Source organism: Esox lucius, chromosome 9 (genome assembly GCF_011004845.1).
Source record: "Esox lucius isolate fEsoLuc1 chromosome 9, fEsoLuc1.pri, whole genome shotgun sequence".
Lineage (NCBI taxonomy): Eukaryota > Metazoa > Chordata > Actinopteri > Esociformes > Esocidae > Esox > Esox lucius.
In genome coordinates this window covers 22932077-22950205 of record NC_047577.1, presented here as the reverse complement: position 1 = coordinate 22950205, position 18129 = coordinate 22932077, and the positions used below count along the sequence as shown (strand labels likewise).

General features: G+C 38.9%; 1 protein-coding gene across 2 annotated transcripts in view; it reads right to left on the bottom strand.

The window, feature by feature from the left end:
- The window catches only part of LOC105026822 (mitogen-activated protein kinase kinase kinase kinase 3), a 105148-nt gene that overhangs the window by 11253 nt on the left and 75766 nt on the right, over window positions 1-18129 (bottom strand). For both annotated transcript variants that reach the window (XM_010898561.5, XM_010898560.5), the window contains 8 exons: window positions 13749-13807; window positions 11285-11323; window positions 8169-8258; window positions 7156-7213; window positions 6750-6951; window positions 4226-4332; window positions 1804-1845; window positions 1245-1329 (listed from right to left, as the gene is read on the bottom strand). In XM_010898561.5, the coding sequence (XP_010896863.1) occupies window positions 1245-1329; window positions 1804-1845; window positions 4226-4332; window positions 6750-6951; window positions 7156-7213; window positions 8169-8258; window positions 11285-11323; window positions 13749-13807 (682 nt within the window). The remainder of the gene's footprint in view (window positions 1-1244; window positions 1330-1803; window positions 1846-4225; window positions 4333-6749; window positions 6952-7155; window positions 7214-8168; window positions 8259-11284; window positions 11324-13748; window positions 13808-18129) is intronic.

Genomic DNA, 18129 nt, shown 5'->3' with positions numbered 1-18129 from the left:
TTGTTGCCCTATGGGCTCATGCTGAATAGCACATTGCTTAGCAAACTGCCTAAGAAAACCAGGATTAACAAGCAAATAGTAAAACCAACTTAAAACAAGAAAAGGATGTCAAAAGTTGGCGTCAACTTTATTTTTTTTAATTTTTTTATAGTATTATTAAACCAGAAAAGGAACAAGGCAAACCTAGTTCAGCCAGCCCACGATTAGAAATGAGGAATGTTGTTATCCTCACTGAATTCGAACCTGGGTCTCCCACATGAGAGGCTGTGGCTTTAACCACTACGCCACAGAGCTTTGTGTGCCAAGTGTCGGTATAGATCATTTTGTCACGCATTAACATCACACCAAGTTTGAATATTTCGCTAGTCACTATGAAGCATTGTGTTAAACTGACTAATGTTTCTTATTAAGTTCACTTCTACCACAAATAGCATCTATGAACATTATGGCTTTTGCCACTGGCCGTTTTACAGCTTATTAGCCAGTAATAGGCATACTAGTTTCTACTAACTTATTAATTAGAATAGTCATAGGAATTAAGCAATTTTTAGGTAGATTGAAGATGCACTTTACATAGCCAAAGGTATTTCATTTCCTGGCACCAATTTTTTTTTTTCTTTCATTCATGAATCTCATTGATACAATAACTTTCAATATAGGTGACGATAACTGACTTTTTTGTCAAGTAAAAAAAAAAAAGATTTGTGGAAATCCCGACACTTTTACTATCCAAGGTGATGTGATCTAGCCCATATTACCTCAAGAAGCATGGACATATGTGTACTTCACATAATCCACCAGAATTAGTCGCAATACAAGAGTCAACTTTATTATTTTAGGCTTACTATAACTGAAGGTTGTAGCCAGCAAAGTTTTTGTCTATCCTGAACAAATCCTAATGCATCATTTGTTTTGACTGTGATGAGGTTCAAACCTTTGGCTTAGTAGTCTGCATCTCTAACCACTACGCAATTTATCAAGGGGTATTCAGTCAGTCATAGACATTTGCTCTTCTTGCCACACATGGCCCATTGGAGTCTCTCAGTCACAACTTGCAGTGACACATCCTGGGTTTAAAACCAGTGTGTAATGTCGCCTTGTCTACCAAGTAGTGTTGTATACCATAGAATGCCCCTAATTATATACTGATACCAAACCCACACCTGTCCGTAAAATAAAGCATGAACGGTTTTCTGTCATCTGCAAGTGATGGAGTCAGCTAAATTAATTGGTACAAGGCCCACCTCTCGTGTCGGGGTTGATCCAAGATGCAGCACAGTGGATCTTTAATGGGCAGCCATTAAAGACTTTGGAGAAACAGGCACCCATCTGGGCAGGGAAAACAAAATGTGGGTCAATGTAGATGATCAGAAATATATTGTGTGTGTGTGTGTGGAATTCTTCTTTTACACAATATAAAGCACCTGGAAAAGCCTTTTATTACTTTAAGTAATAAATTGTTAACCTGAAACACTATTATGATCTATACCCTGAGGATTGTGTTTATAAACCTGTGTAGCTCAATTATTAGAGAACAGAGCTTGCAACACACTACTTATTTCAGGTTGTTAACAAATGTATTAAAAACACATGCTGTACATTTCTTAACTAATACATATGTAATCAAGTGGCCTAGTGTAGAGCGCTGCTTCTATATGTTTTCAGTATATTACCAAAGTGCGGTATGCCTGTTCCATGAATGTATAGTAGCACTGTGTAATTGTCAATCCTTTTTAAAGAGTTATACTGTACATCTCTAATTCAATGTGTGTCCAAGAGGAGCAAAGACATTGTCAGACTTACATGGACTTTTGGTGTGGGGGGAAGGCCATTACTGATTGGTTTCTGAGGAAACAGGACATAATCATCCTAAGGTCAGCATGGAATGATTAACACTGATATCTGAGATAGCACTGAACTGTCATGAAATTATAACATATAATAATGATGAATATTCATATTCATCATTATTATTAAACATAATAAATGCGTTAACAACGGTATCATTCTTGGTCCTTATCTGTGCTAAAATTACTTAAAAATGATGTGTGTTATCATTTTATACTTGATGAATTACAGCTGATGTAAAAATGCAACAGATGGTGTTTTTTTCAGACGCTTGGGTACAAATAACACCCAACTTTTAAGTGGTGTGAAAATATACTGTATTAGTTATAATAGGTCATAATATGAATACACTGAACAAAAATATTAAAGCTTTGTAATCCTGGTCCCAGGCACCATGAGCTAAAATGAAATATCTGGAAAAGGTTTTTTCCCTCAATTTTCTTTTACCAATCTGTTTACATCCTTGTTTGTGAGCATTTCTGTTTTGCCAAGTTAATCAATCCACCTCACAGATGTGGCATATCAAGAAGCTGAATAAACAGCATGACCATTACACTTTGTCCTGGCCCTGGGGACTATAAGGCCACTTTAAAATGTGCAGTTTTGTCACACCATAATTCCACAGTTTTGAGGGAGTGTACAATTGGCATGCTGACTTCATTAATGTCCATCAGAGCAGTTAGCAGATAGCTTATAGTTGAAAAATTAACAACCTTCAATGTCCTTCTGGAGAATTTGGCAGCATATCCAACCGGCTTCACAACTGCAGACCAGGCATAATCATGTCAACCCTGGACCTCCACTTAAACATGATAATGCACAGCCCCATGTCGCAAGGATCTCTACACAAACCTTAGAAAATGAAAATGTCCCAATCTTACCCACAATACATTGGGCATGTTTTGGTGGCAATGGACTGAAGGTATCAGTGACCAATAGACAAATGCAGATGAATATGTATTTCCATTCATGTGAAATCCATAAATTAAACTTGTGACATCTGTGGCATTGTGGTGTGTGATGGAACTGCACATTTTAGAGTGGCCTTTTAATGTGGCCAGCCTAAGGCACACCTGTGCAATAATCATGCTGTCTAACCAGCTTCTTGATATGCCACACCTGTGAGGTGGATGGATTATCTCGGCAAAGGAGAAGTGCTCACTAACACAGATTTAGACAGATTTGTGAACAATATTTGAGAGAAACAGGCCTTTTGTGTACATAGAGAAAGTCTTAGATCTTTGAGTTCAGCTCATGATAAATAGGGGCAAAAACAAAAGTGTTGCATTTATAATTTTGTTCAGTGTATAACTACCATAATGGAATAGGAGGATTTTGGGGGAAAAAAGCTTCAGTGTTTATTTTGTATCCAATCAAAAGCATGAATGGGCAAATATTAATTTTATTAAAATAAAATGTATATTATTGACAAATATTAATTAAATTTTTCTTATCCCAATGTATAATGTTTTTGTCATTTTGACAATAAATAGACTAAATCATTATTAAAATGATAGAAATGTGACAAAAACTTGGATATTTTAGTCAAAATGGTTAGACTAGATCAAAACAAGAAAAGGAACCAGGAGAGCTTATTCTGCCGGCCCACAATTAGCAGAGAATATTGTTGCCCTGGCTGGATTTGAGCCGCATCTTTAACCACTACACTACTTAAAATAGCGGGTGTTGTTGCACGTGACACGTTTACTGTTTACTTCAGGCATTGTCTAATACATTTGTCAGAACTCCATGGTTCTCAAAACTAGTTCCCTAAATTAGCTAACATACATTCAACATGTTAATTTTTGAAGATTGCTAGCTAATAGCTATACAGTAGCCTACCTATAATGAAAACAATGACTCCAATCACTCGCTGGTTCTTTTCTTTAGAAAACAATGACAGTTGAATGGCCACTACGCTATGTAAATCGAAACTGAGAGCAATACGTTCCTTTTCAGTGCAGTTTGTCCATTGCGATATAACCATAAGTTAGTTGAGTTTTACTTTAGGCATACGATAATGTAGCTACTGAAGCTTGTAGCCAGCAAAGTTTTAGTCAATCCTGAACAAATCCTAATGCCTTATTTGTTTGGTCCTTGTCGAAGATCAAACCCTGGTCGACTACATGGCTGTCCGCGTCTCTAACCACTACGCTATTTAACAATGGACTGTCAGTCAGGCACTCTCCTACTCCGTAATAGACATTCGCTCTTCTTGGTTGGCTCCACTTATGCGGTCCGGCAAAAGGGTGCCAAAACACTGGTGTATGTTAATTGAAATATTAACTGAAAGCGTCAGCAACTCTCTCATATGCGTGTGCATGTATATATATTCTTCAGACCAAGGCTTCATTTAAGTGATGTACTATGACATTACCGGAATGTCTTTTCTTTCCTTCCTAGTGGTGACACTAGGGGGCATTGTAGACTGCTTTTCGGCTCCCTCCACTTCACCGCTCACTTCTGACTGGCTCACCCCATTTCCTGTTGGGAATAAACAATTTATTTAAAAGAAAAAATCTATTACAGAATGTATTACAATTATTGCCCCAGTAATCAAAAGCTGTGTGGTGCTGTGGTGAATCAAAGCATAGCATGAGAGGACATTACATGGTAAAAGTGACACAACTAAGAAAACACCAAATTAAACAAGGACCTCTCAAAGTCCTCTGCTCGTCTCCTACACCTTGACTTGTATAGCATGTAGATTTGATTTGGTGACATTTTTATTAATACTGGTTGCAACTAAGTCGCTATGGAAAAGGGTATCTACTAAATGACTAAAATGTAAAAAGTCAGACTGTCCCTAAACTGTGGTTAAACCTGGAACAACTTTAATTTGTCCATTTTCAAAAAGGATTGTTAAGGGTAGGGTTAAGAAAAGGTTTTCATGAAATTTTTAGGGTCATTAACAAAAGGATTTTAAGGGGAATCAATACCAATGTCCCAATTCAGAGCTGTGCTGAAATTGTGAGTGTACTTGTAACTCTGATATTTGGTAGTCCCTCCAATTCGTACTGGTCAAAAGGTTGTCACCTTCAAATTGTAGGCCTGTCTAAAATCAAGGCAAATGACCTAGCAAGGTACTGCTATTGGCAAGAGGTCACAGGCAGCCTTGTTGTATGGAGAAGGTACTGTTCAAGATCAGAGGGCATGGGACCAGGTTGTATGGAGAAGATATTGTTCTAAGTTGGAGGTCATGGGACCTGGTTGTATGGAGAAAGTATTGTTCTAGATCAGAGGTCATGGGACCTGGTTGTATGGAGAAAGTATTGTTCTAGATCAGAGGTCATGGGACCTGGTTGTATGGAGAAAGTATTGTTCTAGATCAGAGGTCATGGGACCTGGTTGTATGGAGAAAGTATTGTTCTAGATCAGAGGTCATGGGACCTGGTTGTATGGAGAAGATATTGTTCTAAGTTGGAGGTCATGGGACCTGGTTGTATGGAGAAAGTATTGTTCTAGATCAGAGGTCATGGGACCGGGTTGTATGGAGAAGATATTGTTCTAAGTTGGAGGTCATGGGACCTGGTTGTATGGAGAAGGTATTGTTCAAGATCTGAGGTCATGGGACCTGGTTGTATGGAGAAGGTATTGTTCTAGATCAGAGGTCATGGGACCGGGTTGTATGGAGAAGGTATTGTTCAAGATCTGAGGTCATGGGACCTGGTTGTATGGAGAAGGTATTGTTCTAAGTTGGAGGTCATGGGACCTGGTTGTATGGAGAAGGAATTGTTCTACATCAGTCTTTTGTACCAATAGGTGTCTAGATATCCATGACCTTATGATAATTTGAATTGTTTTGACTGTGATTTGTGGATTAAAATAAAGTAATTAAAGTGTGTGCACGCGTGTTTGGTGGAGGGTGACTCATAATGGCAGAGTGGGCGTGTGACATTAACACATGCCAACACCAGACACACCACTGTTCCTAACTAAACTGACAGACTATAAATACTAACCGGCAGACAGGGCAATGGAAACACGCACACAGATAAGCACAGGCTTAACTTTAGAAAGCGGCTAAGACTGTGGGGGGGGCTGGATGGATGTTGGCTGTTTTTGGTGGATGAAGAGTAAAACAACATCCTTTTTTGTCTCTGTGGTCCTGATACTTTAAGGAACTGACTGACTGGCAGGCTGACTAATGTTGTTTTTACACTACAATAGTTTTATTTAGACAAACAAGACTTGAGGCCAGATTTGTGTCAGAGATACACCATTTGTATAGTGTTAAGAGGTGAAAATGGCAAATGTTGAACATCATGTAACATCTTACTGGCGCCAAAGTAATTCTACTGTCACCAGCACTTGTTTGGCAGTATGTGCCATGTTAGTTACCAGGTAAACTTTGTCCGTGAGTTTACATGCCTTCCAGATCATTAGTCTGGTCAAAGCGCTGCATGTGTATGTGTTTCACCTTACAATGCCACAAAGGTTTATCGTTCCTAGTGTGATTTGGAAATTATATTTACATTATGTTAATGTTATGCAAATTAAATTGTGTTCACGAAAATTGATTACATCTAAATAGGCTCTAATTCACTTAAAATGGCCAAGTTCTCCAAACTATCTCCTTCTCCGAAGTCACCTTACCCAGTTTCACACATACTGTATCACCACCAATCACAATCAGGCCATTTGGCAAGGGGGGTACACTCCTGTCTATTTCAATTAACAAGAATCGGTTGTCACTCCTTTTGTCATCTAAACCAATGATTTGCTGGCAAGGTGGGACTTTTCGTTGGATGCACATTTCAGATGGATGATCAGAGCTCTGGTCCTTGATTCGTTGCGGAGGAGATTGGCAATGTATCAGTGACACGGGTGATGCCGCCACACCCAACCTGCACTCCGAAGGGGCTAACTGAGAATGTATGCCAGTAGCCTATTTTACCAACCTAAGCTAAGCTGCTTGTACAGGGGGAGTCTTGGGGGCGGCGGCCTGGGAGGCACGTGGGTGGCAGAGCGAGCAGGGCTCCCATCACCTGGACACCGCTTTATGGTCCCCCCATGATCATCATGATCACCGGGGGAGCCGTGGACACCAGGTGAGCCATGGTGAGCAGGACAGCCGGCACTGCCCTGGGGAATGGGGATGTGCTTCAAGAGAAAGACAATAGAAGAGATTTAGTCATGTTTTTAGAGTCAGGGTGATAATCCTGTGTGACGACACAGACACTTGGGTCAGACACTTGATAAAATACATCATAAAAGTAAATTAATTGACACCCAATGCAGCAGGAACGAACTGGCTTCACTGCTCTCTGGTTTACAATAAGGGTAAGTTGTTTGAAGCATACATACCTTAACACATGGAGTTGGCGGTGGAGGCACTTTAGGTCGCATTGTGGAGCCTTTGGAACTAAAGGGAGAGCGGGCAGAACGTTTACATAATTTAGCAAAGCCACTTACAGTAGTCTTTCCATACATTTCTGTCCTGGCTTGCTCATGGGAATCAAACCCCCAACACAGGGATTGCACCTGGCTCCTGTAAAAAACTGAGCAACATCAGACTTTTACAACAATCTATTTTACTTATAGATGGCGCAATGTTTAAAAGGTATGTAATCAGCCGCCAAAAGGAAAATAATAACTATAGGGTCCAATAAGAAACGTTCTCTTGCGTGTCGTAATGAACTGCCTATAGTATAGTAGCTAAATATGCAAACTAGATAGAAGATAGAATTTATACATTGTCCTGAAGTAGTTGGACGATGAAAAGGTTTGTTATTTTGACTCTTTACTCCAGCCCTTTGGATTAAAAAAAATAAAGCAGCTTGTCATCTTCAATTTGAGGGTATTATTATTCATATCAGATAAACCATTTATAAATACCAGCACATTACATAATCCCCTCATTTAAGTGTACCAAGTTTTCAGACAACTGGTTTCACAGCTCTCTTATTTGACATGTTTGTTTTTCTAGTCTTGATTCTAGGTTTTGCATTTGAATTTGGAGTCAGTTGCTGGTGACTGACAATACAAGAACAAAGAAGTGTCAACACAAGTGAAGATCATGATACAGATACATCAGAGTTATAGCCAAAACATTTGGCATGCCTGTTTTCTACTTTAAGAAGAAGGAAACCACTGTGTTGTCCATTTTTCATTATCTGTTCACACAGATGTAAGCAGTATATGGACAAGGTTTGACAAGAATCAATGCCAATATTATTACTTTCACACATCATATTGAAATCATCTATAAAGGCCTTGTAGACCTTCAGAATCAATCTATAATAATTTTGGACATGATCAACACAAAATGATAATAGCATATGGATGTTTTAAAATAAAATAAAGTAGAGAAGGCTTACTGTTGCAGTTCATCATCTTCATCATCATGATCACCATATTCATCATCAGCACAATCATCACCATCATCATCTAAATGAGTCTTGTGTCCCCTAAAGAAAAAGATGGACACAAATATCAATTCAACACACAACACATTTTCTTTGCCATCGTAACTCTCCCTCAATACAATTATTCAGTTCAGACAGAAAACATCACGCATGAGTTAAACAATTCACTGGAGAACTAGGCACTTCAACGTACATACAATGTCTTGGCATTAGGTTCTGATCCTCAGTGGTAAATCACTGCCATCATACTACAACTATACCATCATCAAAATGTTACTAATAGCAATACCCTTATGCAATGACCAAGGTACACAGTACCAACCCCCAACAAAAGGAAACAGAACCAAACAGATAGAGGCAGAGGTGGTGAGTGCATGCTAGTAGGCCCGTCAGCATATCAGACTGACATAAGACAGGTATGAAATCTAATATTGTTATAGGTGCTTTATGACATCTGCTGGTGCATTGCAGGCCAATTATCACTCAGATTTCCAGGCTGAACTGGTAATGCTAATTTGTATTGGAAGATGGAGAGGGAGATGTTTTCTTAAAAGTAGCAAAGAATTGTCTGATTGCTCCATTCAAGTACACTGGAGTGGTGAGGACAGTCAACAAATAATGAAAAGCACCCAATGAATGATGTACCACCTCCCTGAGCCAAAATTTCACTTTAATCTGAAAATCCAGAATTTCTGTGACTCTTCTGCGGCAATATTAATTTCATGAATTTTACTGAATGTAAAGTCAAAACTAAACTAATCACACACTTTTAGTGTACTGGGCAGGTGCAGGAAGAAAAAACATTGATGAAAAAAAGAAATACTTGCAACAAGTTTTAATTTAATGGACAAAAAGTAATGTTTCGGTCAAAGATCTACATCAAGCATAGAAAAGGTGAACACATATGGTAACCTAGCCAATCACATAACACAGTCAATCATGACTTCATAACATAATTATACATATTATTTTTAAATGGAGACTAAAAACTCAGTAGGAGGAAGTAATGACTGTAATTGACCGTTACTCATCATTTAGTGATCAATACGTGTTCTTCCAGTTACAGGAATTACTTCCTCTTATTGAGTTTTTACTCAAATGTTTTTTTTGTGTAATTAGTATCCTAATTGTTGTGGTTGGCTATGATATATTGGATTGAATATGATGTATCTTTATTTGTATTTCTTTGATTTACCTGCTGACTGGTGAAAATATTACTGCACTTTTTTGACAGTCATGATTGGTCTTGCTTGTATGACAATTGTTTTTATTCTGGTTCCTGAATTACAAACTATAGACTGCCATTACTGATTATAATTGAAGGGGCATTGTAATATTGTGATTACTATTAATATTATGGACTAATTCATTCCATTACAGCAATGATGACTTTTTTCTATGTGATTGGGTAGGTCACCATGTCTACAGTGCATTTTGTCCATTAAATTATAACACTTTCAAGCATCATCAGTGTGCGAGAGTATTTCTATTTTTCATTAATGTGAAGTCTACATTGGTAGCAAACTGACCAACACTGAAGAGGCCTCTTTCGGTAAGCCTTGGTTAAATAAACTAAGATAAAAGCATAAGATAAGAAGACACCCGAAATATCTTAATCTGAGCCTAGCTGAAGTCTGGCTTTGACACAGTTATTTTTGTTGTCTTACCAAATGTTTGGTGTGACTACGTACATGAAAAGGAGTTGGCTATAAAGCACAAAATTATCTAATACCAGGCTAGCTGACCTTCATTTCAAAAGAAATGCCACTTTTTGCTAATTAATACTTGTGGACCCCAGGTAGAGCAACTGCTGCTTCAGCAAAAGTTGACGGCTAACCACAGAAACACAAAGAAATATTGTAAATCTGTGTTCCGTATCTTCTCTGCAGGAAGTGCCTCTTTCACCCTACTGCTTAGAAATAATAGATGAAAGCCCTAGCCTCAAAACAAAGACAACAATAAACAATAGAGGACATCCCGTTGGGTTTAAGCGCTGCAGTGCTATAACTGGGAATATGACTGTAAAGTCTCAGTGAGGGTGAGAAATCCCACCAGGTGGTTCTAAACAGTGGTTCTGAAGCAAATTAGACCTCCATTTCACTCAGACAAGTGCACAGGCAGAAGGTTAGGTCACATCAAATATTGAGTAGTGCAAGAGCTAAAGGCTAGAGAGAGAGGTAAGGGAAGTGAGAAAAAAAGAAAGAATAAAAGGAGAGAGATTGTGAGGAAGACAGAGAGGTAGAGAGTGAGGGAGTGTGAATATTAAAAACAGATGGTGGCCTCCCAGGTAGAGTAGTGGTTTATGTAGCACCAAGCTGGTCATCGCAGTCTAGGTTTGAGTCTTGATCATGCCAATTGCTAAAGAATGGCTGGGAAGCACCAATGGGTAATGCAGTTTAGCCAGCAACCTCAGAGGCACCTAGAGAGTCTTTATCAACAGGAATTTCTTGGTCTCAACCTCTTCTGCAAAGCCAACTAAGGTCATCAGGTGAAGGGGCGTGCCTGACTTAATAATAGATAATAGATTTACTGATAGGTTTTGTTTTTCTTGGGTTCCCCAAAGGTAATTCCAATCATGTGATGAGGCTAAAAGAAGATTTTCTGTGAAAGGCAACATGCAGAAGAGGTTGCAAGTATGGTTTCTTAGCTGTAACACGCCATAGAAGGCCCAACACGGCCACTCATCTCTGGTGAAAACATAAAACTTATCTCTGTACCTGTTATGAAAAGAACAGTTGGACCTTTGTATGTAGAGAGCAGCATTCTCCTCTGTTAATTTACAGATTAACATGCTGTAACCAGCATATCATTTTAACTTTAATTCTAGCTCCAGGACACAGGATTGGATAGTACTAAATATACAAATATTATCCTTTGGACTAGGTAAAATGTGAAATATTTTAGTTTGCATTGATGTGAGAGACATTTATTTGCAAATCAGTTTAGGCCAGGGCAAACTTCTAAAATTGAAAGTGTTCTCAATGTAGGAGATTGAGCTAGAGAAAGCGACAGAGACAAAGAAAAGAATAAGGGGAGAGAAAAGAGAAGCACTCCTCGGAGAAGTCTACCTCTGGTTTAGCTCTTCCTCCACCGATTTCAGAAGACTCCTGTAGCGAGAAAATTACAGGACATAATTACAGATAAAAACAGATGAAAGAAGATTCTGTCATGGGAGGATTTGGGAGACAATTTACAATAACCCTTTTACAAAGTGGCTATTGTTGATAGCTGAAAAAAAAGAGCTAGATTGTTCTCGAATGTTAATCAAAGGCTGAATTACAGCCAGTTTTTTCAGAAGATGCTGTGAAAGTAACCAAGCCCCCCTCCACTTCCTTGTCTTGTGTTCCTATTTGTCAAGAGATCAAATTCTAAATTCTCCATGTTAAGGTTATAAATTATTAAGCGCAAACAACTAAATTGTCGATACTGTGACCAAGCAAAAATAAGCTACTGATGTTTTATTAATTTGCACTCTACAAAACCCTCAATTGGTAAGCACTAAACAGGCAAACTACGCTGACAGTGTTGTCCTAAAACACAGAAGTGTGTAAAATACAACATGCACAGTTGGGTCCTAAATCAGTGATTCCAGTAGCTAGGTTTGTTTGGGCATGATGCTTGCCTCACAAAAGATGTAGTTATTTATTCCTGCAAGGACCACCTGCATAGAAAGCTGGAAAAGAAGCTTGCAATAGTATCCAGACGAATGATCAATTTTGTTATTTTGGAAATAGTACAAAAAAATAGTTATTTTAGATATTTTCACTTTTATATATTTCAGAACAGTGACACTATTTTATGTTGGGAAATATTTGTAAGGAAAATCTGAAATATGTTCCTTAAGTATTCAACCCCTACACAGTAATATTTGGGAGAGCCACCTTTAGATTTAGTGTCTGATTTTGACCAATTCTTCTTGGCAGGTTTGCTCCTGGTTCATCAGGATTGCTTGCGGACCTCAATATTAAAATAGTGCCAGAGATGGTCAATGTGATTGAGATCAGGACTTTAATGGGGCCACTCCAGAACATTCAGCTTTATGTTCTGAGCAAATCTAATGTTGCTTTGACCTTGTGCATGGGATGATTGTCCAGCTCAAAGGTGAATTCACTCCCATGCTTAATTTCTTTAGGAGAATGAAGCAGGTTCCTCTTGCAGTTTTAACCCTCTATTTTGCACCATCAATTAAATTTAATTTGAACAAGAAGCCCAGCCCATGCAAATGAGAAGCATACCAGTACATGAAAATTCTAATGCAAATCACATGATTCCATTTAAATGTTCATACTGACTGAAATAATGCAGGCAAAAGTGGAAAATTAAAATGCAATATGGAATTGCACTAACATCTGAATTAAATTAACTACACGCTTCCGTACATTTTTGCCTGCACACGGTCATTAAAAATATCCAAATTGTGTGGGAAAACGTCCCATCTGGCAACACTGGACAGTGCGCTTGTAGTTAGTAATGATAGTGTCAGATCCTAAGGCAGTCATAGAACCGATATTAAACTCACTGCTGAAAGGTGGGGCAAACTTGCACAGTGCATCTTTAATGGTTGAAAAGTGATGGTCATTGGAGTATCAGTATCTTAAAATAAAATATATAACTGAATGAAATTTCAAATGTAACAATTATTATTCAGTTATATGAGAACTGGCCAGGGATTTGAATACAATACAAGGCACTATCTATCGCTATTTCAACAGTACCAGCCAAAGGTTTGGATACACTTACCTATTCCAATGCAAGTTACCAATTCTTGTGAATGGATAAGCACGTCAACATTTTTTATTGGTACTTTAGATATAGAGTATATTAAGAGAGATAGCCAGAACGAGAGCGTGAGCGAGAAAGTATGTGAGAGAGAGAAGCTTTATTGGACAGGAAATTGGAGAAATGTAAAAAGAGGAGAAATTTTTTGCTTAAAGAGTGGGCCTGGTTTCAAACCCATGATGCCGTAGTACATGCACACTAGAAGGAGTGGCTTATACCTGGACCATCCTAGGCTACTAGGTTGTGGCTATTCTAATGACCAAATTAAATAAGTATTACTTCTATCCACATCGAACAGAAAGCACAAGATTCACCAGGTTGTTGCTAAGCTTCAAAGCTTCAGTTCAGCCAGCTGGGCACATCTGTCAGTTTAACTGGAAGAGACACTTCTTGCCTCTGTCGTGTGCCATTCCATCTGTCCGGACCAAGTCTCAATTTCTATCTACACTGTGTGTGTGTGTGCGTTAAATTTAAAATCAAAGTTCTGTTTCTCCACTTCATGCATGCTGTGCTCTACGAATTAACAACAATACACAATAAGAGTCAATTTTGGAGAAAAGCATACACACATTCTCCGGTTTTCCCATTAATATTCAGTGCTGCGCAACTTGTGCCGTGGTTGAAATGCAACTTTAAATCATTTCAAATACTCTGGGCCTTGCCTGGTGCGGGTGGAACCTAAAATAGCAGCACTCTTGGGTAAAGAAACCCTAAAGTGTATATATAACCTAATTGCTTTACAGTCTTACTTACTTATGCCCTCCCATGATGGAGCCTTTTGGAGAGCCCTCTTCGTAGGTCATCTGCAAGTCCTGAGAGAAATGAAGACAGTTACTAGTATACCCCCCCAGTTTAATCGATTTCATGTGTACCATCCCTCAAGAGACGGAAAGTCATTATAGTAGCACAATGATTACTGGAAATGCAAAACTGAATAACGTTATTCCAAAACGGAACCATGAGATGTATTTGGGGGCAATTTTTGCAGATAAATGTAAGAATGGCTGACATTGGTTTGGTCCACTACAGACAATGCAATATGGAAATAAACTTGGTTGTGTAGATACTTAAGTCACCTGTGTTTTCTCAAGTTAGAGGAGGGTAGACATGGGTGGGATGGCTGTGTGTAGCAACAACTTATATAAAGGGGAAAAAAGCTACATGGGTAGATATTGTATTGGAAAAATCGATTAGAAATTAGGCAAGAAATTGCATCCGACACTTTCAATATGCAATATCAATGCTGATCTCTTAAAAATACCGATATAAATAAAGGAAAACATGACATTACCTATTGTGATACTGAGAAGGGATGTTGTGTATAGACATGCCATAAACACAGATTTGTGGCAAAACGCTGATAAAGTGATATCATAAATTGGTGATTAATTTAGTAGTTATTGGCAGTCATTAATACCTGGAAATACAACATACCTCCCAACAATTTCAATTTTTAAGCACGAGAGACAAACAGGAAGAGAAGATATTCATTGGCGGATGAGTAGCAAGTAGGCAGGGATATGTCGGTTGACACTTCATGTAATGGCAAATAATGGAAATGAATCAAACAAAAACAATTGCAGTTTATGGAGGACACGTCCTTCCTGATTATGACAAATGGTCACAGTAAATTTGTTGGACATATTTCTATTCATTTGAAAATATGGGCTACACCCAACCTTAACATTTTAAGGCTAGATTAACTCTATTTGAGAGAAACTAAAAACTTTGTATTGGTTGATGCAACTTTTTTAGGGTGGGATGCTCATCTTTCAAGGTGATGTAATTGATGTATCAACTGCATGTCAAACTGAGTCAGTTGTTATAAGGTTGAGAGGTTATTAGGATTAAGTACGACGACCAGGTTTGACAGTTACTCAACAACTCAGAAATAGTGCAGAGACCCAAGCAAAGAATACGGTTTAGTCAGAACCATACAGCTTCAGCAGTTCACTTTAAATACCAGTTTTCTTGGAAAGGGAAAACCTTTCTTAATAAATTACAAATGCTCGATCGTTCTCCTTTGGTTGACTCTCTAGAGGCTAAAGAGCCAGAGGGGAAAACTGCACAGCCAAGAATCCCCCATTTATCAAGGGCTAAAACTGAATCTGCTCAGTAAAGAATTAAACTGCACAACGAGCCATGTTCTAAGCGGTACCCTTGGCCATGCAAAACCAAACCGGTAGTTTTTTTCAGATAATGCAATAACATTTCTATGGAGCGAAATTGAGCTCAAATGTATTGACCGTAAGAAAAGTAAAATGTAACTGATTTATTAATTTTTTATAAAAAAAATGCTAATTGAACAAGAAATATTTAATAATGTGAAAAAACTAAATTCAATCGTATGGGAAAAAAAATAGATTCAAACATGGCAAAAGTGTATGCTAAATTCATTAGCCATGAATCACACCATTATAAGGTGGAAATCATAGCCTTTCCATGCACTGCATTCCCAATGAAATCTATGGAGAGGTTAAAAAATGGTATAAGCTAGGCTAAATGTGTTCATTTAAACAGAATAATAAACTGTTATTCACAGGTTGCATCAATATCACTGTTGCCATGGTCACAGACATTGATGAAAGTTTAATGGAGGCACTATGTAGCCCAACATAACTGTTGGGGTACATAGTTAAGGGTGACAGGAGTAGATGAAACACGGCAAACTCACAGTTTGTCAGGCCTATCAGTGCACAGTCTAAGGTATGTGCTACGGTTTATTTAACTAATTAATTACTATCGAAGTTCATTCAATATAGAGTTCTTAATGTAAAAAATATTTTTCTTCTAAATGCAGTAAAGGTTTATACTTAACTCATTAACTGGATTATTTTGCTGTGATGTTTCCAAACCATTAGGCTTAGAGAAAATGGTAATTAGTCCATCTAACGTCAGTCACCAGAACAGGTTCAACTTTCATCAATATCTGTGTCTGGGACAATGGCAACAGTGACGTCGATGCAACCTTGGAATAACAGTTTATTATTCTGTTTAAATGTACACCTTTAGCCTAGTTTATACAATTTATAAACTTCTCGCCACAGGCTGCATTGGGAAAGCAGTGCATGGAAGGGCTAAAATCAGATAAAGCCCTGCCTGAACACCAAGTGGCTCAAAACTTGGTTTTAAGAAACGATTAATCAAACGAAATTGGAAGAAATTGTAATCGCAAGAAGACAACATGAAAAAAACATGTTTGTACAAAGACTTTTTAAGATCGGACGAGAAAATCAATTTAATGATTTTGGCTACACTTTTCATATGATAGAATTTAGTTTTTTCATACTTTGAAATTGTTCAGTTATGTTTTCCTTTTCTTACAGTCCATACATTTGAGCTCAATTTGGCTCCATACATTTCCCCGTGCACAGCAAACTGACAAACGCTATGCCTTCAGCTGTGGGAGAAAATTTCTGAGACAAACAGACAAAGAAAAGACAGAAGAGTTAGAGAAAGAAGAGAATTAAGCTAAATGAGCGTTATGAATAGAGGCAAAGAAATGAGAGAGAATGAGTGACTTTCGGCTCACCGAAAGTCCCTCCCCTCTCATCTCCCCATCTTGTCCCTTCCGCTCTTGGTCTGAGGGGGCGGGCACTGCAAGGGCGTTGTGTTTGATAACTGTCCTCATCACATTTCCTTCCACCGCTTCCCCTCTAATAGTGCTCTCGCGGTCTCACGCAGAGATACCAGAGATTCCAGAGAAGCATCTGAAATGGGGCTCTGCCTTTTGCACTTTTGACCAGGCCCTCCTGAAAGTACTGAATTATATAGGCAGTAGGACGTCATTTGGAATTGGCAGCCATGAATCCCTGACAAATACACAGAATCGCCGAAACTGCTCAGCTGCTGTCCACAGATTCTGCCCCATTGCAATGCTAACTGGCCAACTGGTCATTGTTGTAAATTACCGACCACCAGAAAACAATATTGTGTTACATGATTATGCTGTATTACATTTCACATTCAAGTCATACAGCATATGCTATCATGGAGAGCAACTTAGTGGTAAGTGGATGCATCTTCATGTTTTTTTCATCCTGGCTACACATGGGAATCGATGGCAAGAGTACTGCTTCAACAACTGAGTTACATGGGACCTATCATAGACTTTAAGAGCTGCAGTCTTATCACACTTGGCTCAGTACGTTACAACTAGAACCATATTCCCACATCAGACACTTGGTGTTAATGTGTGTGAAAGATATACAACATCTGTGCTAAATTGAAATTGTAGATCAGATTGGCTGTGCTAAATTCCGTAACCTAATCAGTTAACACAATCAGTGTTACATTTTGTGTATGTATATATGTGTGTGTGTGTGTACACAGATCAGGCATAACATTATGACCACTGACAGGTGGAGGTCTGCAGTGGTCAGTACCTATCAAAAGTGATCTAAGGAAGGAAAAGCGGTAAACCAGTGACAGGGTCATAGGCGACCAAGGCTCATTGATGTCTGTGGGGAGCGAAAGCTGGCCTGTGTGGTCCGATCCAACAGACGAGTTACTGTAGCTCAAATTGCTGAAAAAGTTAATGCTGGTACTAATAAAAAACGTGTCAGAACACACAGTGCATCACAGTTTGTTGTGTATGGGGCTGTGTAGCCACAGACCAGTCAGGGGGCCCATGCTGACCCCTGTCCACAATGGGCACGTGAGCATCAGAACTGGACCACAGAGCAGTGGAAGAAGGTGGCCTGGTCTGATGAATCACATTTTCTTTTACATCACATGGATGGGCGGGTGCGTGTGCGTCGCTTACCTGCAGAACACATGCCACCAGGATGCACTATGGGAAGAAGGCAAGCCGGTGGAGGCAGCGTGATGCTTTGCACAATGTTCTGCTGGGAAACCTTAGGTCCTGCCATTCATGTGGGATGTTACTTTGACACGTACCACCAACCTAAGCATTGTTGCAGACCATGTGCACCCTTTCATGGCAACGGTATTCCCTGGTGGCATTGGACTCTCTCAGCAGGATAATGCACCCTGACACAAAGCAAAAATGGTTCCGGAATGGTTTGAGGAACACAACAATGAGTTGTTGACTTGGCCTCCAAATTCCCCAGATCTCAATCCAATCGAGCATCTGTGGATGTGTTGGACAAATAAGTCTGATCCATGGAGGCCC